At 39.6% G+C, this 25,042-nt stretch overlaps 2 protein-coding genes across 2 annotated transcripts; both read right to left on the bottom strand.

The window, feature by feature from the left end:
• Positions 1-1,125: 1,125 nt before the first annotated feature.
• cyp4v2a (cytochrome P450, family 4, subfamily V, member 2a) lies at positions 1,126-5,897 on the bottom strand (the record flags this gene model as incomplete). Its single annotated transcript, XM_080520997.1, has 11 exons — positions 1,126-1,301; positions 1,409-1,588; positions 2,307-2,441; positions 2,890-2,992; positions 3,624-3,797; positions 4,081-4,207; positions 4,292-4,361; positions 4,448-4,638; positions 4,806-4,891; positions 5,508-5,620; positions 5,705-5,897. 11 exons carry the CDS (start codon positions 5,895-5,897, stop codon positions 1,126-1,128), a joined length of 1,548 nt encoding a protein of 515 aa, XP_080377123.1.
• A 3,554-nt stretch (positions 5,898-9,451) lies between these two features.
• On the bottom strand, positions 9,452-12,921 carry tlr3 (toll-like receptor 3; the record flags this gene model as incomplete). The annotated part of the gene is made up of 4 exons (XM_080520996.1): positions 9,452-9,689; positions 10,147-12,002; positions 12,171-12,365; positions 12,481-12,921. 4 exons carry the CDS (start codon positions 12,919-12,921, stop codon positions 9,458-9,460), a joined length of 2,724 nt encoding a protein of 907 aa, XP_080377122.1. The 3' UTR covers positions 9,452-9,457.
• Positions 12,922-25,042: the final 12,121 nt, after the last annotated feature.

The raw sequence follows: 25,042 nt of genomic DNA, 5'->3' as shown, positions 1-25,042 counted from the left end.
AAATACTGGAGACGACAGCAGCGCTGGAGGTCAAATCAGGATGAAAAAATGTCACTGTGTTTTTCGATGGGGATCACGACGAACATCACTATTTATGGATGTGGAGGAGAATCCTGTGTTGGAGAGTAAAGTTTTTTTTTTTTTTATCAGGAAATAAAGCATGATAATAGTTTTGTGCGTCTCCTGGTTTTGTAGGGAGGCCACTTAAACTTTATGATCTGTGATTTGGGATATTTTCTGCCTCCCTATGGTGAAGTTTGTTTTCCTCTGAGTTTTCTCCTGAATGATGATGGTCACTGTTAAAGCAATAAACTCCCCTTTTATTTCAAGTGAAAAAGCAGAACTGATGCCCTGGAACAAAAGAACATAAATATATTCTGTCCGTCTTGTTTTCCTCAATGTAACATAGTAAAATATGTTGGATGCAATGAGTCACAATTGGAAAAAAAAAGGCTGTTTTATTGTAATATTTAAGAAATACGTAAGTAAATATAGATGATAAATAGCTGATTGTAATATGATATAATGAAAAACTTTTAAGCATGGCATTTAGTTTTGTTTAACTTCATTCAGAGAAATTCTGCACAAATGAAAAGTGTATCTTCATTCCAATGTTGGTAAATGTTATGAATATGTAAGGGATTTTACTTTAAGCTTCCACACTTGTGACTTAGAGGATTCAGGATTTCATGATTAATGCTCCAAAGAATGCATAAAGATATTGAAAAGGTGAAGTGTCTTACACATTTGAATCGTGTTTCTGTTATGTCCCACACTCTTTATTCCCCTTGCTGTTGCCCTATGAAGCCAGAAAATAACAGGAATGCATGACATCGAATATAATCAACTTCAATTAGGATGAATGTTTTTATTGTTTACCACAGAGACTGAATACAATCCAGTCGAGCCCTATATTGTATTTACCCCCAGTTAATTGTCATTGACGTGCTTGTGATTAGTTGATTATTATAAAAACCTATTCAGTCCCGCACTGCAAATTCAATGTTTTCATTAACATCCCAATTAATTGCAATCATTCCGCTGTTGGATCCATTTGCATAATTTCAAATTCGGTCTCGTCACATTCACTTTTGAGTGCAAACGGAGTATCTTCGTCATGTAGAGTCATTGTGAGGTTCTCTGGGTTCGTTTTTCCACTTTGATCCAGATGCCCTTCTCTGGCCGGAGGATCAGGTCTCCCACTGGACTAAGTTCCTCGCGTTTTTGACAAGCTTCAATATTAAAGTTGCGCAGAACGTAAGCCAAGACCACTTTTTCTTCCATCAGTGCAAAACGCTGACCTGAAAAAATAAAAAACACCACAAAAAAAAAAAGCCACAAGCACGCAATGAGACATATATTACGTGTGTGTGTCTATTCTCATGGCACTAATCAATGATGCTCTCACCTATGCAGTTGCGGAGTCCTGCTGAGAAGGGGATGTATGCATATGGGGGTCTTCCGACCGAATTTTCAGACAGAAAGCGCTCGGGCCTGAACTCCTCGGGCTCGGGGAAGTACCGCGGGTCACGGTGAAGAGCGTAGGTCACTATGACTGCATTTGCACCTTTGGGAATCTCGAAACCCTCTGAGGACCAAATAACAGGAATGAACTCAGAAATCTACTGATATTGAAATATTATTTCTGACACATTATTGCATCGTCGACTGAATACACAGTGATGGTAATAAATAACAATATTTCTTTTCTACCACAGAGAAAGGCTGCCAACTAATGAACACATTCAGTGTGTCCAGATGCCACAAATTCCTTTTCTCACATCTCGCGTTTTGATAATTGAAGTTAATTATCATTCAGTATTAATTGCCAGCAACAGTTACTATTCCACCCATTACTACATAACTTATTTTACACGATTTTATTTCCCCTTAAATCATTAATTAAAGTATTGTTTTAATTCCAAGACAGTCAATTGTTGCAGCTAACTTTGACAATCAATTGAATGATATCATAATTAATGTTTTCTTTTATTAGTCTAATTCATTAAAAAAAATAGAATTTTACTTGTACATCCAGTATTAACTCATATATTATTGCTAACCATGTATCATCCACTGTGATGATACATGCTCTGAATACCCCCGTTGTTTGAATAATTAAGACTAAATAAGAGTGACACAGAAGTCTGCAACGCCGCCGCACTATGTGTTCGGTTTGTCAGGAAGACAGATTTTAAATAGGAGGAAGCCCGGCTTCCTCAGCGCTCTACCGCTGTCACCCTGTGGGATTTGAGATCTACAAAAGGATGTTTCAGCGGAGTGTCATCACTGATGTGTTAACTCACTGATATGGCAGTCCTCGCAGAGGGTACGGGCAAAGAAAGGCACGGAGGGAAACAGTCGCAGAGACTCCTTGATCACACACTCCAGGTATTTCAGCTTCTTCAGGTCGTCCATGTTAATGGGGCGGTCGGATGAACCTTTGCCACAAGAGAGAAAGGCTGCTCAAGCGCCTGGGCTTGGGTTATATCTCAAACAATCCACCGTGTAAAGATGAACAAAGTCTGGTTACGACAAAATATCAGTTAGTGGCAGTTGAATAACAAGTTGTGGTATGATTGTCTAATTCACTGTAGTATGACTGTATCATAAAATCATGTCTTCATTACTTGAAGGCAGTTTTAGACCCCTGAACCAGCACAAAAATGGCGCCACTCTTACATCACGCAAAAACTGCACAGAGGCGATGATAAATCCACACAGCAGAGATAATAAATCAATTATCTTCTCTGTATTATGGCAAGGATTTTCACAGTGATTATCCCTCGTGTAAGCTGAATGACAATGATCAGAGCTCGACGCCTCTGGGCAGGAACAAGAAAGGGAAGGGGGGAAAAAAATAAAAACTGAGATAACATGTTACTTTACCAAACACCTCCTGCAGCTCTTGCTGAAGTTTGCTGTGCACCTCGGGGTGCGAGCCAATCAGATGTAAGGCCCAGTTCATCCCGGCTGCCGTTGTGTCGTGACCCTGCAACATAAAAATGCAACAATCCAAATCAGATGAGTCACAACATTCTTATCTTCCAGTGAAGCTCAGTTTCTATCAACTCAAAAGCAAAAATTGTCCCTTGAGTTTTATCAATTCAGTCCTGTAAAGATGGTGTCAAATATAGTACAATACAAGATATGTTGGAAGAGGCAAAAAATGTAGTTTATATAAATTACTTCAATAACATTTTGAAGTTTCCATTATTAAACTGTAAGAGTCACAGGCAGGAAATCGGATTAAAAAAACAATAACTGGATTTTAGGGTACTTTAAAAGTGTAAACGTGCACTTTTTATATACTCAACTCCCAATTAAACAATGTTTTTTTTTTTCACATTTTATTTTATTCTAAGTGGCATAGGTTTTTTTAATTAGTGGAACTTGTTTAAGTTGAAATTTAAACATATTTCATTTAAAAACAAAAAAAAGCAGTTTTTTCCCCCTAAAAATGTCTTTTTTTGGGAAAAATAAGTAAGATTTTCCAGGCCTGTAAAAACTGTTTATCTGACTTCATAACGTAATGGATCTCTGAAACAATGATATATAAAGAAACACTGAAAAGTGGTCCATTAATAAAAGTTGTTTTGGGTTGTTTTTTTCTGAACACCCACCTCAAACATGAAGGTGTCCACCTCCTCCTGAATGTCCTGGTGACTCATTGGGACTCCGTCTTCATCTGTTGTCTTCAGAAGCATGTCCAGAAAGGCCTTCCGCTTCTTTTGTCCTTGTTCATCTTCTCTGTCTGCCTCAATATTGGACATCATTTCTGCCCTTTCACGTATCACCTGAAAAAAAACAAACAAACAAAAAAAAAGAACTGAACACCTGTTTGAGTTTTATTTAATCTGTTGGGAATAATATCTATATCACAATACTGCCTCTCTCCTGGGAGCCACTGTAAAGTCTCAGGAACAAAATTATTCACTATGCACATTTTCTATTGTGACTGTGTGGTTTATCTTTTTAATCCCATGTTTTTATTTATGTTCCATAATTTCCCTTGGTTTTTTTTTAGGATTAAGACTGTTAAAATGATTCAGGACAGACAGCATGGCACCGGCTACTCACTTTGGCTGTAAAGGAATGGAGGACCTTCAGAGTCCTGTCATGCTCCCGGCCCTCGCCAAAGAAGTAGTATATGAACTTTGGCCAAAACCACGGCGTCCTCTGTCGGCGGCTGACGATGTCACTCATCCTGTGGGCGCAGAGTGAATAAACTGATCAAATCATCATCATTACCTGCATGTGTGCAGAGAGGGGGGGGGGAAAAGGGACTCACTTGTAGACACTTTTCACATACTGCGATTCAGAATTACTCTGCGCGTAAACTCTCTTTCCCATCGCGGTCTCTGAAACAACATTCAACGTCCTCATTCGACGCTTTTTTGAAAACCTCGTGCTGCTTGGTGTCGCACGCTATGGTGGATCTGCTCACCACAGATGATGTCCAGAGCACAGAGGGTGATGTGACTGAAGCAGTTGAAGGGACCCTTCCCAGCCTGCTCCTCCAGCTTCCCCACCAGGATCTCGGCCTGCTCGTTCATCACCTCCAAGAACTGCGTCAGGATGGAGAAGTGAAAGGTGGGCGTCAGCATCTTCCTCCGCTGGCGCCACTTACGCCCGGTGCTGATCGAGGGGAGAAGACATCAGCTACGATTTAAGAGGAAGTACACTGACATGATTCACATTATATATTCACACACACACACATATATCCAGACAAGCAGTAGATAAGGTTGTACAACGGATGATCACATGAATGACAGAGTCCGATAGATAGAACGGAGGGTCACCTGGTGAGCAGACCCATCCCAAGCCAAGGATGGAGGAATTCATATGATTGACTTTTGTCAATGTGAACTGAGCTGGCCACGATTGCCTACAAACAACAGAATGGAAAAAGAACGCATGAATGAAAAGAAACACATTGGGAATGAGATATCCACCACAAAATGCACATTGTGCATTACGACACCCTCCTCGAGCCACCACAGAAACACTCAGTATTATTCTGTCATCGTCTGAATATAAGCAGAAGACACACGTCAGGTGGGATTTCTACACAAAGTGAAGCGACCTGAGGAAAACTTGCAATTTGTACCACAGAAGCAGACTCCACTTAAAAGCGGGAGCTACTGATCAGGGGGGAATCGTGCTGGGCTTCTGCACTCAGAGCAGTGGACCGGCGCATGTTAAAGTGCAACAACATCTTAAAGGTTAAAGACACAAACACAGCAATGTCCGTGAGCTCAATTACAAGCTGCATCTTTCCATTGCATCACGTGCTGGTAGACTGAAGCTGTGTTTCTCTGGAATGTAAATTAAAGCGCAACACCATCCTTCACCTATTCTTGTGTACAAATCAGTGTGTGTGTGTGTGTGTGTGTGTGTGTGTGTGTGTGTGTGTGTGTGTGTGTGTGTGTGTGTGTGTGTGTGTGTGTGTGTGTGTGTGTGTGTGTGTGTATGTGTGTGTGTGTGTGTGTCAGTCAGCATACCTCCACAGTTTCAGCGTGAAACAGGACCACGAATGGCACAGGTCCAATCCAGATCTTTAGAAGTGGTTCATTCCAGAACTCCTGAGTATAATCGTGGATTTGACGAAAAAATTCTGAAGCAGAGAAAAACAAAACATTAATTTTGTTTCATTATGAAGATAATAGCTTCAAAGGTTCGCAAGCCTCCTCATTCTTACCTCCTGGATTAGTCTTGAACTGCAGAGCATTTCCAATGATGGGATATGTTCCTGCCACCTCCGGGATGGGCTTCATCACAAACCATTTGTGCAGATATTCACTCAGCAGCTTGTAAGAGATGTAAGTCAGTGCAGCAATGAATATGGTAACTCCAAGTAAGGGCGTTGTATAGCTGCCTAATAAAACTGCCATCTTTTGAGAGTGTGTGAGTGGGTTTCCAGTCTGCTTGACGGCTGAAGAATCTGCCTCAGACTGACTGCCCCAGCACTGCAAAGGGGACTCACGGTGAACTTCACTTCACTCCTCCTCCACTTTGTCCTACAGGCACAAATAATAAAGTGGGTCAGGAAAAGCTGCTGTTTTTTTTTTTTTTTTTTTTGCTTGTTTATATTGCAGGAAAACATTTTTATTTAATTGTTTTAAATGATGTTTTAAGATATATAATGACACGTACATACCATGGAGTAATGATGACTTTAAATATAAGAAGAAACAAAACAAAGAAAACTGTTTTGACACACATTTCATAATGATGGTTATTTATTCACAGTGGGACGGCTGATTGGCCCTGTACTTTGTCCCTTTCTCTCACTTCCTGTCCAGCCCCGCTGGCAAATGAATTACAGTCTTATATGATCACCATAACTATAACAATTAGGGTAGTTACAACCTCTGAATGTGAGTTTAGATCATTTGAGTGAGACAACCTATTATTGAGGACTTTATTACTGCAGACACAGTTCCATATATATAAAAAAAAAATACAAAAACAAAAACAAAACAAAAAGAACATACAAGTAAAAAAGAAAAAATGAGAAAGAGAAATTATGATAATAATAGAATAATAACAACAACAATAAGAATGACGATAATAATAATAATAATAATAATATATACACAGATTCCCGTTACAATAAAATCATTTGTTTTTATCTGGGTTGTTTTTTTATATCACATTTAGCAGTAACCAAAGTCAAACAAACATATCAAATTACTTTCAGACAAAATACATTTACTGAGCCGGTCAGACCAAAACAACACCATTGTGTTAAAAAAATAAATAAATAGCAGACCAACTTCCAGAGGTTCGTGTGTTTGCAGACCCTGAACTGTATTATATCAGAACACAGAACTGTAATTACATGTTTTATATTTTCTGCTTTTGTCTAAGCTGCTATCTTTTGTGATGTTTGGATCCATCGAGACCTCATCGGATCAAAACTGTTCAAAACAAACACACCGAAGCTGCTTTCAATTGTTGTCTGTCAAATATTGGCTGCCTTTCAGGAAAACTTTTCTTTTTTTTATCTGTATTGTAATCTGTATAATTTTAATGTGATTGTGCTGTCCTCACGACACGTGTCTCTGTGTTGCTGGACAGCCAGCGAACCAATTAAAGAAAAACTCCACACACAAGGCTTACTTTTCTTGTTTAGTGGAAAATTCTTATGCACGTGCATGCGTGCGAAACAACACAAATAACTCGCTACACATGTATAATACAAAAGAAACTGCAAACCGTAAATTAACATGCCCAAACATCAACAATGCCCAAACATGCACCTCTTCAAATACAAATACAAACAAAAGATTTTTGAAACATACAGAGAAGAAGAAACGCATTGCCACCAGGAGAAGTAGGATCAACGTATATGTATGCATGTGTGTGTGAGTGTGTGTTGTAAGTTTGGTCCATGTTGATATAGTCGTTTGAAATGTGGGAGGTTCTTTTTTGTTGATGTTTTGTTCTTTCTATTCTAGTGTGGAATGTACTTTTTGTTGCTCTGAGTTTGGGGGTGGGCGTTCATAAGCTTCTTGCTTCAGCCCACTCCTTTTGAGCAGAATGTGTACTGCTCAAATAAATAAAATAAATAATAATAATAAAAAAAAAAAAACAACTTAAAGTAACATCTGAGAATATTCCCGACCTCTAATTAAGTGCTTCTGGCACACAAATACTTACAAAGACGAAAATGTTCCCAGGTTCAAATATTTAGAGAGTCACAGCGTATTTATGAGAGTTCCTCCGCTCTCTTGTCTGCAACAAAGATCCTCTATGAGCGAGGAGAGCACTCACTCCGCTGAAACAAACCCCGATCCTCTCCGGAGGTGATGTATCACTCCGCTCGCTTTCCCACACACACCCTATAATGCTTACTTCACGAACATATAAACTTCTGCACTTTATGTCTTTGAACTAAATGCATGACAGTGATTACTCTTTTGACTTAAAAAATGCTATTGTACTTTTTTTGTTTGTTCTATATTCAGTATTTCTTTCACTGCTACTGTTGATTTGATACTGTTGATTTGCATTACCTTGTTGGGGAAATGTGGCATCTGAATAAACGTCCTCGTCGTGAGTCTCTCTCTTCTCTTTCTAGAGCCGCTCCTCCTACTGTTTTTCCATCTCTTCCTGTCCAGTTGGTTCGCCAACACCAGTTTGTTTGCACATATTTTGAGGTCCCACAGGATCTGGGCTTGATAACCATCAACCATTATTGAAGAAATGCTTCATTCAATGGCAGGCCGCAGCCTTAACTTTTGCTCAGAGATGTTTGTTGTGCAACAACTATTTGCAAATCTATGCAATTTGTAGCCACATCTTCTTTACATTTTTACAACGCCAGTATAAACTCAGGGTGCCGTATCACCCTTTTTAAAGCAAAGATGTTCTGCATGTTTTTTTTTACGTGAATTGGTTTGTTTTTAATTGTGGCCATTTCTCACTATGGCCACTAGATGTCAGTGCGGGAGCACTTTTAATTTATCCATGGAGCGTGTGTGTGTGTGTATGTGTGTGTGTGTGTGTGTGTGTGTGTGTGTGTGTGTGTGTGTGTGTGTGTGTGTGTGTGTGTGTGTGTGTGTGTGTGTGTGTGTGTGTGTGTGTGTGTGTACACTGTACTTTTTATTATTTAAACTTATTATTATTTTTGGAGCACTTTTAATTCATCCATGGAGCGTGTGTGTGTGTGTGTGTGTGTGTGTGTGTGTGTGTGTGTGTGTGTGTGTGTGTGTGTGTGTACACTGTACTTTTTATTATTTAAACGTATTATTATTTTTGGAGCACTTTTAATTTATCCATGGATCGTGTGTGTGTGTGTGTGTGTGTGTGTGTGTGTGTGTGTGTGTGTGTGTGTGTGTGTGTGTATACACTGTACTTTTTATTATTTAAACTTATTATTATTTTTGGAGCACTTTTAATTTATCCATGGATCGTGTGTGTGTGTGTGTGTGTGTGTGTGTGTGTGTGTGTGTGTACACTGTACTTTTTATTATTTAAACTTATTATTATTTTTGGAGCACTTTTAACTTATCTATGGAGAGTGTGTGCGTGTGTGGGTACACTGTACTTTTTATTATTTAAACTTATTATTATTTTTGGAGCACTTTTAATTTATCCATGGAGCGTGTGTGTGTGTGTGTGTGCGTGTGTGGGTGCGTGTGTGGGTGTGTGTGTGTGTGTTTGTGTGTGTGTGTGTGAGTGTGTGTGTTTGTGTGTACACTGTACTTTTTATTCAGTTCCTGTATGCTTGCACACCCCTTTTACTACATTAGAATCAAGCATTCAGTGAAATTAAAACAATAATGTTGTTTCATGATAGTTTATGATAAACCCATAGCAGTACAAACAATGCAGATATACAAAATATTTACAGAAAAACAATAAGCAAGTGGAGAAAACTGGGAGTGGTCGTAAAAATGATCTATTATACTGTCATGACTAGTCTTTAATTATCAATGAAAAACAATTACTCCTGCAATTTATTAGTCATGCCAAGTGCAATGAGAAGCTTCTGGTGAAAAGCCGGCACCCTTTCCTTGTAGACGGGCCAGTCCAGGATGCAACATGATCGCAACATGCCCCTGCGGAGGAGGAGCGAGCGAGACAGTTTGTAGTCATGCACGTCCTGCAGGAAGACAAGGATGATTGAGTCCCTGCTTGCTTCAATGACCTGATGAAGGGCGTGGTGGGCTTTAAACCTGCAAGGGGAAAGCAAAAGGTTAAGGACAACAAGACAACTTTGGAAACTCTCATCAGAAATGACATATACTTGCGCAAGACTTAACAAAGGTTCAATATGCAGTTTTGTGCTTTGAGATTTAATCTTCATCAAGAGAACAAGTCCAAACATACAGAAAACTGGATTTCTGGATTTATAAAGGTCTGGTATTCAATGCTTCTGAGTCAGTTTAGGAGTGTATGAAGACACAACATCAACTATATATATATCTGGGTCATATTTCTGAGAAGATTAAATTAAACTAGTTATCACTTGTGTATTTGGAGAATTGCAGCGGATTCAAAGTCAACAAAAGGCCCAGCAAATACTTTACTCTATCATCAGAAAGTTTGTTTACAAGCTGCACACATATTGTCCTCACTTCATTTTAACTTTATGTATTAGAGTATGTGTGCAGATGGCTGAACATGACTCACTGTCTGCACCAGGGATCAAGAAGGAGACTTTCCGTGATCACAAACAGTATTTTTCTGGACTTGCGCATGTTGTTCACGATGGATTCAAGCTGTGACATGCCAGGAACGGAATCCCGATCCTCCAGACAAAAACGGCACCTTTCGTTCTCCAAGGGCTCCATCCTCCTTTCCACCCAGCTGGCGTCCGCCGCAGCATGTATGACGTAGGCATCGTATTCAAATTGTCTCCCCTCTTCCACTTTGGCATCGCTTAATCCTAATGTGTAGCTGATCAGCATGTTCCAGTAAAACTGAATCCTCCAGCCATGGAAGCGCACCAGGAGAGCGGTTACCATGAGCATTAGAACTGCTGTGCTGCTTAATATGTACAGAGCCTGAAATGGGGTCATGTCTTTACACGACAGGGGGTCAAAATGGATGATGCCCCTGTTGAAGTAAGTCAGTGGAGTGTTGCAAACATACTGTTGCTCGAGACCCGGTACGCTGGTTTTGTTTGTGCTGTTCAACCACGTCACGAACCACAGGATGCTCTCGCATGTGCAGTCAAAGGGATTTCTTTCCATGACAAGCAGGCTGAGGTTTCTTGTGGGCGTTTTAAACACTTCAGGCTTCACAGTTGTGATCAAGTTCTTCGCCAGTCTTAAAACCCGCAGTGAGTTCAGATGGTCAAAGACAGAGTCCTGAAGACTGTTCAGGAGGTTGTTACTGAGGCTGAGCTCCTTCAGGTTGGTCAGATCTTTCAAAGCCTCCGTTGGTATCTCATCCAGTCCGTTAAAATCCAACTGTAAGGTTGTCAGCCTCGGTATGTTTTTGAGAAACAACACCGGCCCGCCAACATTGACACTCTTCCACAGCTGGGCCAAGTTGTTGTGTTGGAGATTTAGCACCTTGAGGTTCCATAGACCTTCCAGCAGATTTGCTTTGATGTTAGCGATGTTGTTATTGCTCAGATCCAGTAAAGCGAGGTTGGATAGGAATCTGAATGGAGAGGGATCCATGTTCAAGGCCGTGACGCGAAGACTTTTCCCCAAAGTCAAAACTTTAAGGCTGGCTAAATTCGCAAAGCTCAGAGGACTGAGTTGAATGGATTGGATGTTATTGCTCATGTGGAGTTCATCAAGGTGACTGAGACCTTCAAATTCTTGGCCCGTTATGTTTTGGTTAATGAAGTTGTGATCCAAGAAGAGAATCGTGAGGTTTCTCAAAACGGAGAAGCACCCGGGATAAAGATGCGCTATCGCCGTGCCTGCAAGGTTCAGCCTTTTCAGTGGCGAATTAGAAAGTGACAGAAAAGTCTCCTTGTTGATGTTTTTCAGGGACGCGTAGATACTCCAGCTCACGTCAAGTTCGGTAAGACTCGTCAATCCCGTGAAGGTGTTCTCCGTGATTTCCCGCACTGAAGTCCTCTGTAACATCAAACTCTCCAGGGCACTCAACGGCTGGAAGGAAAAATCATCGATAATCGGCACAGCGGAGCTGCGAGTTTTCACCAGTGCCCGAGTCAGCTGCAGTGTTTTCAATCCTTTGAGGCCCTGAAATGTCCCCTTGGTCACATGCTTGATGTTATTTTGTGACAAAATCAGAGTTTTGAGTCTGGGCAGCCAACTGAAAGAGCCCTCTTCTATTTTGGTCAGGTTGTTGCTGGACAGATCTAGGAAGGTCAGATTTGTTTCCTCGAGTCCTTTAAATGTTGTGCTTGTCAGTGTGATGAGCTTCATCTTCTGAAGAGACAAAGCTTCAATGGCGGTCTGCGACAGCTCAGAGCAGACTTTTGAAATGACTGAAGTACCAAAATTGCTTTGATCAAGTAGTAAAGTGCGCAGGCCTGAAACGGGCTTGAAGCAGCCAGATTCCAACTGCAAACCGAGAAGCAGAAATGACAGTCAGTCAAAAAAAAAAAAAATGAGAAAAAGGAAGACACAAAAAAAGACAACTGAAACCAAGCTGCTGTGATAACTACTTTCCACCGATGCAACTAACTTCTACAGAATATTTCATTTCCCGTTTGCAGGTCAGTTCCTTACCTTTTTGAGAGGAGTTGATGACAAATTGAGGACTTGTAGAAAAGACGATTGGTTCAAAAAGGAAAAGTCTTCTCTCTTCAGTTCGGTGAAAAGATTCGATGCCAGATTGAGACTCACCAAGCTGGGCAGCTGAGGCTCAGAGCCCAGCTGAGCGGACTGCAGCTTGTTCAGGGAAACATCCAGCAATGTCAGGCTCTGTGAAAAAAACATTTACATTTACTAATACGTAGAATGAAGTGACTACCCAAAGCCAAATTCAGAGTCTCTTTTATTATTGGTTTCATTGTAGGACTCTTCTCAACATCCATACCTGGAGACCGCTGAAGGGCTCTCCTTTCAGCTTCAGCCTGTTGCTGGCCATATTCAGTAAAGTAAGACGGTTGCACTGGCTTAGATGTTCCTTCTTCAGCAAGTAGATTTCATTTCGCTCCAGACGCAGTGTCTGCAGAAGAGGCAATATCTCACACAAGCCTTCATTCAGCTTGGTGATGCTGTTATGGCTTAGGTTGAGGTGGAGGATGTGTGGATACGGCTTTACTGACGCGGGGTCGATCGCCACCAGTCTATTGTGAGACATGTCCAGCGCTGTGATGTTGCCTGGGAGATCTGTCGGGATCTTACTGAGACCCAAGTGGCTGCAGTCGGCTCTGCCGCCTTGCACGCTGCAGGAGGCGTTCTTTGGGGACACCAAGGAGTGTTGGCACCACGTGATGAAGATCCATATTGGAAGGCAGGCACGGGGGGAGCACATCTTTTCAATGGCCTCATAAAAAGGGAAGGAAAATCAATATGAGCATTAAACTTCTATCAGACCATATTGAGCAACTTCCACATTTTTCCTTTGCTTCAAGCAACTGACAAGAACACATACACTGATGAAAGTCACTGAGTATTCAAATAATTAGCTGTGTCAAGCATTACCACAAATTATGCTTTTATAGGATTTCTGTGATTTTCAAGGCGTAATCTATTTTGTATTAAACTTCTCGTTATACCCAAAAGCCAGTGGTTTTTTTCTTTTTCTTTTTTATGAGCTTTTTGCATGTCAAAGTCAGTGCCCCTTAGAAATGCACTTGCAATCATTTGAAAACTCTATATGACAAACACGTTGATTATATGCATTGTTCAAATGACAACATGTCCATTTTCAAACACCTAAATTATATTTGGGTTCGTCTGTCAGGCAGAACAACTCTATAGTGTATGAAAAATGTATCTGGTTAAGAGATTATGTGCAACTTCCATCAGTTTTACACCTCATAATGGATTTATCTTGTATAAATTAGATTAGAGGAAGTTTATTTAAAGTGTATTTAAACAGTCAAGACTTATAATGTACAGTAATGATGATGCATTCTGTATATTTCTTTCTTCTCTCAACAAGTGGATACAATAATAGAAACATTAACATCTTCTGCAATGCAGAGAAGAAGGGAGCAGATAACTCTGTATGTACAGTATGTAGCACAGTGTAAACCCAATTTTTTTTGTCTTTTTTAAGGGTATTATTTTGATATTCACCAAAGTCTTGTCTGTTCTGATGTTTTGGATTTGGATTTCTGCTGCAGCTTTATCAGAAATGTTCTAATATCTATAAACAAGACATTCCTGTGGGTGTTTAGGTTGCATGTCAGTGTGTCCAGCATACACCAATCAGCCATAACAGTATGACTGACTTCCTATGAGGTGAACCATTGTACAGTTTCTTCTGACACTTTTCTATCAGGACCAGTTGGTTTGGATCACATGTGCTGATCTTCACAACTAACATGCATCACGGCCTCCCCTGACACTGTCACTAGTTCATCACCATTCCTTCAATAGACAAACAAGGCTGCAGTTTTTACCACCAAAGACCCAAACTAATTTTGTATTGTGGTTCAGACACCCAAAATAATGTCCACATATGTGGTTGCCACGTCGTGGGAGGTTAATAATGTCATTACTCAGGACAAGAAAACAAAGTGTCCACTTTCACCCAGTCCAAGCACATGTAGTAAAATGTCTTTTAAAAACAAATCACTGAATAAAATCGACTGCAAGGCTCAAATCCACAATCTATTACAACTGTTAATGAATAGAAAATAGTAAAGAAGACCTTTTTGTCTGTTGCATTCATCACTGCAACATGCGTTTGAATCTGTATCTGAGCATTATGGCTGTTAAAATTATTTGCGCCGCTTCAAGTTACTTAAAAGGTATTTGAGAATCTTTGCTGCTGCTCATATTAAAGTGAGTTATAACTTCTACACATGGACAGAAGCTACTTTTTCAGAGTAAAAGTCATTGCAAGGACTTGCAGTCAGTCTCTAACATGCCTGTACTTTAGATTTGAAGGTTACTCACCAATCAGTGCTGATCCCTGATGTTAGTGACTTGCAGACGCCTGTTCGATAATACTCTCTTCGGCTTTGTGGCTCATGTGTTTCTGGACAGCAGACACAGGGGAAAGGGAGCAAGTAAACAAGGAAATGAGCAAGACACAAGTCCGGTTTCACTTCCACGCGCCAATAGTCTACCACTGAGGTGTTAACTGTTTCATGCAAGAGTGAATCGTCTGGATGAACTGGATCAACAGGTTTCACATATTTTATACGCACGTCCTGGATATTGTGTTGTTGTCCAGATACAATGTCAATGTTCCTCTGGACATGTGTTAGTAATTTGTAGAGCGGAAACTCTCCCTGTCAGGAGAGAGACAGACAGGATTATTATTCATAGCAGGCTTATTAAACCGAGATGGTGTTCATGTGTCCTTAACAAAACATTCTTTCTTGGGTATTTTATAGTTAGTCAAATGTTATTTTAGTTCAAAAGGAAAATATGGTGAAAAAAAATGCTCATATCTCCTAACATAAATATAGTTACAACTCTTTCAACTTCAATATTTATGTGAAAGTGAAAAGAGAAGTATGGCTTCTGAAAAGCACGGAAACTTTGCGATCTTTGTGATGTATTTTTACTATGACACACACACACACACACACACACACACTACAATATTACAATATGAGTTTTTTTATACCAGTCTGCTTGTGAGTTTTTGCAATGAAAGATCATTTAAACATGCACCAGCTCATGTGCTCTGTTCAACAATAAACATTTGTTCTATTCTATTCTATTCCCTTCAATGTCTGTTAGTGTGAATTCGCCAGCCTAGTCATGTATTGAATACACTGGTAGGGAGGCAGGAAGTCTTATCATCAAATCAGTATTGATGTACTTTGATCAGTCTTGCATTCCTAATCTTCTGCAGGATTAGTGTGGATAAATGTGACAATCAGCTGCCTTTTACTGGGATTCTGAGTCATTCTCTTTGAAGTAAAAAAACAAAAAACAAAGAAGAAACGAGTGTATTTTAAAAATTTCAGGAGTAGAGTGAGCAGAATTTAGTAAGTAAACGTATTAATTGCTCAAGCACAAATACCTGAAAAGTCTTCTTAAGTACAGGGAGGAAGCACAAAGTCTTTGTTGCTGCCAGCTTTGCAAACAACCATGTCTGAATGAATCACATGTTCAACTGTACCTGTGTGGTTCAAAGTCTAGATGTGAGTCAGACATGGTTTTTTTCTTTTCTTCTTTTGTTTGTTTTTTTCATGTAACGACGACAGCTTTCCACAACAAGGCCCAAGGCACACGTTTTTTCCCCATTAAAGCAAAAAGTGAAATTATACTCTTCGGAGATTAAAAAAATGCACTTTCATTCCTTTGTGCTCGTAATTTGAGCAAGTTGATGTTACAGCAAAAAAAAAAAAAAGCAATAATAATAATAATAATGAGTTGCAAGTTTAGAGAGCATTTTGTAAAAATTAAATTTTTGAAGAATGTATACCAAGATCAGAGGAAACAAGCATAATTCTCTCTCTCTCTCTCTCTCTCTCTCGCTCTCTCTCTCCATGCAAGAAGACATTGACTCAGTACGTTAAAGTCTTTCAATGATCTCCTGTCTGAAGTTTTCATTCTGACACCTATTTCCTTACTTACCTATTTCCCCCTCATGGTGATATTTCATTCTTTATATATCTCTGACAATGACTCGTCAAAAGCTCCTACAGCAAGACAAACGAATCCAAAACAGTGCAGGGTTCACTAAAAGAAACGACCACTGGAGGGAAGTAAAACACTGCTTTTGAGCCACTCGCAAGGCCATAACAAAAATGTGTGGTTTTACGGACCTTTTGAATTTACAATACAAAAATATGTTAAAATAATAATTTTGGTGTATTTGAACAGAAACAATCATTCAATACTTTTTGCTGAGGATCAATGAAGGCAGGGCACATCACTGACAGTTCATCAGTCCACCACACTCACGTTGATATCTACTATATAATCACTCTGCTAAATATTACTCAGAGGTGAGTGTATTTAGATATTGTTATAATGTAATAAAACCCTAAATGTAATAACTGGTTGATAACGTAGCAAACGTGCTGGGCCCAAAATTGAATTTCCCTGTTTGATGTGATTTATTTTTGCTGTACTGCATGATCCTTCACTTTCAATTGGAACTATAATCACACAATGTAGATACATTTGCAGATGCATTGAAAGATGATTCCTATTTATATTTTCATCCAATTCCGCCTGTGACAGCACCCATATAGTAATTGATATATCACCCTTTATTGTGGAACTCTGACCAGCTCTGTTGCACTTAATCAATGACTGTAAATCTTGTTGAATATTCTGCTGTCTTTTAATTATTGCTCTTTTTTTTTTGTTGCTTAAATTGATCCAGCTAATTCAGGGAATTTAGGAGCATCGTGCTGTTTAAAGTGAAGCCTTAAAAGTCCATGAATCACTCCAAAAGCATGCACTGCAAGTCAATGGAGTTAAGTAGTATTTTTGGTTTTCTTCTGTTCGTGTGTATGTGTATCGATGCATTTTCAGGCTCCATTTAAGTGCATTAGTGAGGCAGTCTAGAATTCAATAGAATTCAATAGGTCAGACAATAACCGTGTCGTCAAATCTATTGGAAAGGTCAGGCGGAGTGTAAAAGCAGCAATGAATGACCTGCTGCTTCTGATGCTAAATGAGTCCGTGACAACTTCAGCCACAGTACATCTATGTCATATTGTCCAGCTTTTCAACTCTTTCACATTGTCTCATTGGTACAAAAACATTATATTCAAAGTTTATTTCTCCAAATCCAGCTTTTCCTTGATTTTCCTCCATTTGAATATTGGATCATAGGAGACGCATTGAGAATCTGCTGTGCCTGTGTTAGCTGGACTGGCTCCGCCCACACACGCCCATTTATGGGAAGAGGAGGAAGTACTACCTCTTGTGGTGCCATGTGCCAGAGCAGAGCTGCCTAATTGTAGGAGGAGTCAAAGGGGAGAGCCTAACTTGATTGTGATTGGCTAAACCCCCGGATGACACTATATAGGGTTTGATTTCTGATTGGCTGGTTGGAGCAACACACTTTTTAAAACCTGAAACCAGCCAAGGAGAGAGAGGACACACTTTCTTCACTTCTGGGGCGTCGGGCCAGGTATGGTTACTGTTGGAAAACCTTTAGAAAGTGAATATTGTATATAATGACCCCTTTCATGTTTTCAGTTGAAGTTTTACTTCAAAAAAGAATTCTTAGTTTTAGAAAAAGCCTCTGCCTTTCTGCTCAAGGTTTTATTATTACATGAACACTTTCAAGCACGGTTTGATAATTAGTTAAATATTATTCTCTGCAATGACATGAATGCAAACATTACTCAAAGCTGGCAAACTGAGTGTAACTTCTTCACAATAACAGGCTTCCACAGTAGTGCAAGACCACCAGGGGAAAACTGCACAGGATCATCATTTCTGTATAAAAGTTTGATAAATACTGCAATGTATCGGTTCCTCCATTCGCCGCTGCTCATTTTGTGCACAGTTATTGGGTGTTGCCGAGATTGATTATGCAGAGATTTATGAAGGCCTGACACCAAACCTGCTGGGACATTTAAACCCAGCATGCTCTCTCACGAGGAATATAGATTCATTCGGCAATAAATGACAGCTCTGCTGCTATGCGGGAAGAAATTCCTTAAACTACGTCTCTTCTCAGTGGTCATACAGACACAGGACAGCACACCTTTATGTCCCCTTTCTTATCCCTCATTCAGCTAAATAGAGTCAGTACTTCCTGAGATAGACCTCAGGCCACCTGATTGGTTTATCCCACCGATAAGCTGAGGCAGCTTAGAGGGCTTTGTGCCAGTGGCTGGATTGCTGAAGACTCGTAAAAAGTGGGGACAGCCTTGCCGGTCAGCACTGTAGCAGTGGAAATGTGAGCATAATTACAAAAGAAAGACGAAGTGCATTGGGATGAGCCGAGGTCAGAGTGGCACAGAGCAGAAAGAGCTGTTTGGAGACATGGAGCAAATGATGCAGCAGGAAATTGTTGCAACCACCTTATTATGAAATGTCAGCGGCTAAAACAATGAGGTGCGCTGTCAACATCTCAGGCACATGGAGGCTGTCAGGAATCGATTACAAGACAGATTTCAAAGGGGTGAAATAACCTGCCACGGGAATGAGGGATTAGGGATCAAGAGAAACACCCCTACTGTTCTGTGGTCAGAGTGAGTGAGTGAGAGGGATTCCTGCACATGCTTCAGTGCCGTAGCCATGCTGCTGCATGTCATGCATACGTGTGATTGAATGCATTCATGCAAAAGGGATAACTTGAGGGCAGCAGCGGCTCCATCAATGGAAGTGTTTGTGTTACATTCTTCATATTACCAGCTGGGGGTAAATCCCCTCTGCTTCATTTGAAGCCAGAGTCTCTGGAGTGTTGGAATGCCTCGAAACAAAAGGTGAGTTTTCCCTCTTGGCTCTGCATATAGTGGACATCGCCCAATGTTATGTAATCATGTGCATTACCACACACACACACACACACACGCACACAAACTCAATTGTCAGTGTTTTAAATCCCAACCACACTAACCTTTGCTTGTACCTTTGCTGATTGTTCACAACACACAAGGAGACTTGTTTTGTTATGGGTATTGTCAATTTCTCAATTTTCTTTTTCCATCTTTCATTCCCACAACACGATGGAGTGCCTTGTGATCGTGAATTGCACACTCATATCAGCGCATTGTCTGCTGGATTGCACCAACTCCTTGAAAACTTGAAGCTTTTGTTCATTTGACGCGGCAGTGATTTGTTTAAGCTGATGGGGCATGAATGTATCTTGACACATGGCTGGTGAAGCAGAAAATTTGCATGCGTGAGACGAGGAGGTTTTTTAAAAAAGAACATTGTTAGAGAAGGAAAGAAGGCAATCAAATGGATGATGCAGGCATTGTAGCAGCAATGTTGTAGCATGTTCTGTCTGCTCACTGCAGAAAGAAAAAAAAACCCACCCACAGACACACACTGCAGCATGTCTCCCCCTCCCAGTATGCTGACCAATGATGTTTGGAGGTCAGACTCCCAGCTCTGCTACTGGTGTCAGCCAGTGACACAGTGGTTGTGACACCTTGGAGGAAGGGAAGGGCAGATCATTAAAAGCAATATATGTGCATGCTGACATCAATCACATGCTAGAGTCACCTTCAACATTTCGCTTATTGAAGACGTGAATACATCCCACATAGATGACGTCATCTAATCTGTCACACAGAAATGGCAGATGCCTTGAGATGAAGGAGAAAAAGAAAAAAAAAAGCAAAGTCACATTAGAAGGACGTAGCCTCGGGATTGAGGGTTACACTGACATGGAGGCTTTGATTGTCAAAAATAAAAAATTTTCTCCAAAATGTTAATTGAATTTTATTTTGTGCTTATAGATAGACGGTGCGCATTTCTCATCACTGGCTAATGTCCACTAAGTGCTGACTCGTGGTCTCTTCTCACTATAAGTGGTCCCCAGGGTTGACAGGACATCAATACTGAACTGGAATCAGCAGCGTGGATCTACTACTGTGCTGTTCACTCTCTGCAGTGCAGCACGGTTAAAATGCTGGGGGAGACAATTTAGTATGTGAGAAGCACAGTTTCAAACCTGCCAAACCATACAGAGACGTTTTTTTTTTTTTTTTTTTCCTTTGTGAGGGGTGTGGGGAGGTGTAGCTTGTCTGCCCTAACTCTAATAATTCACCACTTAATTAGAATGTCTGATGACGCCGTTATTTCACCTGCCCATAAATTGTAGGTTCAGGCTGCTTAGCCAACCCAGCTCTCCTTCTAAAAGATGAAGGCTGACTGTTTATTGGTGGTCAAATCAATTATCCTCTTTAGTCTTCTGATATTTGATTCAAACACCTCCTGCACAGACGGAGGGTTTGAATCAAATGACACAGTTTTCGGCAACAAATTGTTATTTGTGTCTTATGCTATGTGAGCATGAAAGTCATAGAAAAGTCAGCCTTTTTCTCCATTTTGTCTGAAAAAGCTTGTTTAGTTTTACTTTGTGATGAGTTATAAACTGATGTGTATACCATTAATAACTACATTAAAGACAAACTACAGTTATAAAATAGGCTTTAGGACAAAATCATAAGTGTAACAGATTCAATGATTGCCTGGCTTTATGTCGTGACATTATTTTTCTCTGCTGATCCCAACAGCCATTATCTTTTATTGTAAAAACACATGGAGTCGAGAATTCAGCCAAAAATGACAACGTGTAGTGTTTGAATTAATTGTGTGATTTTTAGCAGCCCTGCTTTTATCTGTTAAATTGAATCTTTTTGACAATTTGTTTCACCAGTGTGATGGTTGAGTTGCTATATCTTTTATGCAGGAGGGCTTAAGTCTATCTCTCCCTGTTGTAAAAGTAAATAGCAGCAGAGGGAACTATATGAACCAGAAGGAGGGGGGGGGGGGGGGGGGGGGGTTATTCAATCCATTCCACTCAGCAAATGGCAAAAAAAGGCTTGCCTTTAATTTTACCCCAGGTCATGGTCCTTTCCAAAGGAGTAATCAACTCAATGGCTTCTGTTTCACAACATTAATTATGTGCTTTTTATTGTTACCATGACGACAAAGACTCAGTAATTCACCATTTCTCTCAAACTCTTAAGGAGAGCACATTACACTTCAAGTGTTATTTTGGTTTTCAGTGTCTATGAACTGATCCAAAGGTGTCAATCCATCCATCCATCTCTCCATCAAGGGAAGGCAGGTAAAGCCTGGACAGGTTGTCAGTCCATTATGAGTCAAACAGAGAATTAGACACCTCATATTCTCACCTTCAGCCAATTTGAGGCCAGTTAGTCTCAGGTGCATGTTTTTGGATAATGGAGAGACACTGGACTCGCCCAAGAAAAGCCTGCCAGAGCGAGAACATTCAAACTGCTGTCATTTGTACGTGCTTTCATAAGAAGAAGAAGGAGCTTCTGCTCTAATGTCACTGGTGGTGTGATAATTGCCTGCAGCACTGACAGTGAGATGAGCAGAGCTTGGCCATTGGTTTCATGAAAGCCCTTTCAGTGAAGAGCTGTGACTGAAGCTTTGACCGTGTGTTAAAAGCTGTGGGACAAGTGGCCTTTTCAGAGGGAGATTACACTTCTCTAAAACTGGCCTGAATGCAAAGAAGGCCGGCAGAGATTTGTGCCAGCACCTTAAGCTCAGGCTGCAATCTGGCATCGCCTGTCAGTAATAGTTAACAGATGGGTTTGAATGTCTTTGTGATTTAAAAATCCATCAGAGTTAAGTGAATGCTGGGGTATAATAGTTGCTTAATGTGCACGTTCATGCAGACTACATGAGATTTTCTTTTTTTTTTTTGTTTGTTTGTCGATGTGCTGTGAGTTTGTAGACTTTAATTTGAGCTGAGGCGGCCGTGGACCTTCTAATATAATCATTTCTTGTATATGTGCTGTGATAATAAGAGAACAAATTGCAGCAGAGCCAGTTTTCTGACTTGATGGAATAATTACTTATTATGTATTTTCTACCTACAGATAAACAAGCAAATCCGCAGCCAGCATTTGTTTTAGTTCCCTGCCAAGTAAGAAGTTCATCTCCTTTAGTTAAATACACAAATATTTCCCTGGGTCATGTGATGTGAACTGATTTAGTGATTTTGTCTTCCTTTGATGTAAGGAAGCAGTGTTGTTACCAAACAAGGAATAGGGAGAATCAGGGGTCACATTCCTTGCGCACACACACAAAAAAGAAGATTTAACAGCTTTCTTTTCCCTATAAGACGACCTAACCCTAACCAGAGTGGCCATGAATGACTGGAATTCAAAATTAAGAATGTCTTGATGAAACAGTTTATTAGCAGCTTATTCTTTTTAAACTATAGAAAAAATAAACAATATTTCATCCCTCTTACTCCCGTCTGTGTCCACCGTATAAGGAGTCACTGAAAATAGACTTGTAGTTTATTCGATCAAATATGTAAACCCACTGCAATCTGAGCTGCTGTGTCCACTCAGTTGTGTGGCACAGCCATTGTGTATTAATCTCCCCCCGTTGGCTCCTAATGAATGTCCCTCCTCTCTTCTCTGGCAATGTAGGTTTGATAGGATTAATTGAGCCATTACTTAATTACGGGCCCCAAAAAAGAAAAAGGATTTACAGCTTTGCCCATAAATCAACAGCAGATTTCTGAAGTGGATTTTTTTTTTTCTCTCCCGTTTTTTCATAAATGCTTTTCGCTGAAAGGCTCATTAGCAAGCAGATGAAGGAGAGAGCTGGCGATGGTGTTGATTCTGCAAAACCTAGATTGTTTTTCCCAGTGCAGAAATAGAACATTCCTGTGACTGCTGAGTATGAGAGGATACATCACAATGCCTGTTGTCTGAGTGACAAAAGCCTGTTATTAAAGTGTCAAAAACGAATAGGTAACTCAAAATTGCTCTAAATTCGTTCAAAGGGTACATAAAGGAAGTATTATTCACTTAGGCATTTTTTTTAGCATACACTTGTCAATCAATTGAAGTCCAGCATCAAAAAGACAAAACATGTCAGTTTGAAAACTGACAGCTGCTTCAGTTTTGCCTTTATGGTTTTGTGTCAAATTCTCATAATTCAACAAAAGAAGTTGCATTTCCTGGCGAGCTACTACACCACAGATTTATGTGTACACAAATACAATGTGAAACATTGATCTTAAGTTACGCTAATGGCGGACATCCCCTGTTTGAATCTGGGTGAAGTCTTCATGTTGTCCCTGTGAGTATGTGGATCTTCTCTGGGTACTCCTGCCTCCTCTCTTGTATTTAAGGTTAACTGGTGACTAATGTCATATTTGGGTGTGACCAAGCAATTTATTAGAGAACAACAAAGGAGGGCAGGAGGAAAATAGGTTGAATGACTGCCCTCTACAGGATATGTCGACCTGTGCGTCATCCCAAAATGTAATTTACTGAGCTCAGCTCCACCAATGTAATACTTCACACATCATGGCACATAAAGGGTCAAAAGATGGTGAAATTAAGAGTAAAATTACAATTACTGCCCCATGTTCATTGACTACATAGTCCAATTTTATTTTATTTATTATTACTTTTTACTGTAAATACTTTTGGCCCTTAGAGTTCTTGATAGTCATTGTATATAAGATACCTCTATTCTTATCTAACTGTTTGCACATTCCTTGTCTTTCCTACTCATGAGTCCTTAAGAGCAGAAGGTAACAAGTACATTTCTCCATTGTGAGATCAATAATGGCTTATCTTATCTTATCGTATCTTATCTTATCTTATCTTATCTAATCTTATCTTATATTATCTTATCTTATCTGACTCATGCAGCTACACTGAAGAATTATTGATCATTTCATCAATCAAAATTTATTTCGAAAAGCACTTTTCATTCATGTATGTACAACTGAAAGTGATTTGAATTAAGATTGGTAAGACATAAGGGACAAGAAGAAAACAGCAAATACAAGACAAGAGAGAAAGAAGAAACTTGGTGCAATTAAAATCGAAGGACAGACAATTAAGTTACGATTAATATTAAAATACCAAAAACAAGAGAAAAGTAATGTTTAAAAACAAAATTAAACAAATTTAAAACACATGGGATGTTGTAATATAGGTTAATGTTAATATATAGGTGACAAAGGACATATAATTGATTTTAAAAACAAGATAAAACGGAAGTTAGGATGCAAAATAAAATCAAATAAATCATTCAAATGAAAGAAGCAGGTAAAATGTCAAGAGATTTTTTTTAAAACTGAGAAATCTTTCAATACTTGTTGTCCAGAGGCTGAAGCTTCTTTTTCTGTTTGTAAATTCAGCAAATGCTAAAAGCTACAGAGGGTAAAATTTCACCATCTTCAGTTCACAACAAACATTGTCTGATGTATGCACTAGTAACTATAATTGTCAAAAGAAATATGAAAAAAAAACCTCTATTGAAGATTGAAGATGTTTTCTTGAGCTGTATGCCTTCAAACAATCTTCAAAATGTTAAAAAAAAACAAAAAAAAACTGCAGGAACTGCTTGGGTGATGTTCCAAATGTTCAGCAGTTTCATAATCCACTCTGTAATTCAAGCTGTGGGTCATGCATTTCCTTCAGGGTGCAGTTAAATATATTCTGCAGGTATTGAAATATCATCCAAGCCAATTACTCTGACAATAAAAAAAAATGAAATAGATGTTTTTTTTTCCCCAAGACATCAGTACAACTATTTTTTCTACATCGCTGTATTTTCACTGTTTTGAGATAAATAACAATAAATACATAATTTAAAAGATGCTGAATCCACATTTTGCATTATTACAAAATATAGACAACAAGGCAAGTATTGCTTTGATTGCATAAGAGAGAGCAGATAATAAGCATCATATGAGGGCATCTGTGATCGACATAGCCTCATTTGCAAAGTCATCCAGAGACCCTCACACACTAAGCTGGGATTGTGTGTCCTCACAGATCACTTCGCCGTGGAGCAGCATGAACACTGCGAGC

Source organism: Blennius ocellaris (genome assembly GCF_963422515.1).
Source record: "Blennius ocellaris genome assembly, chromosome: 3".
NCBI lineage: Eukaryota > Metazoa > Chordata > Actinopteri > Blenniiformes > Blenniidae > Blennius > Blennius ocellaris.
This window is presented reverse-complemented; position numbering and strand designations above follow the sequence as displayed.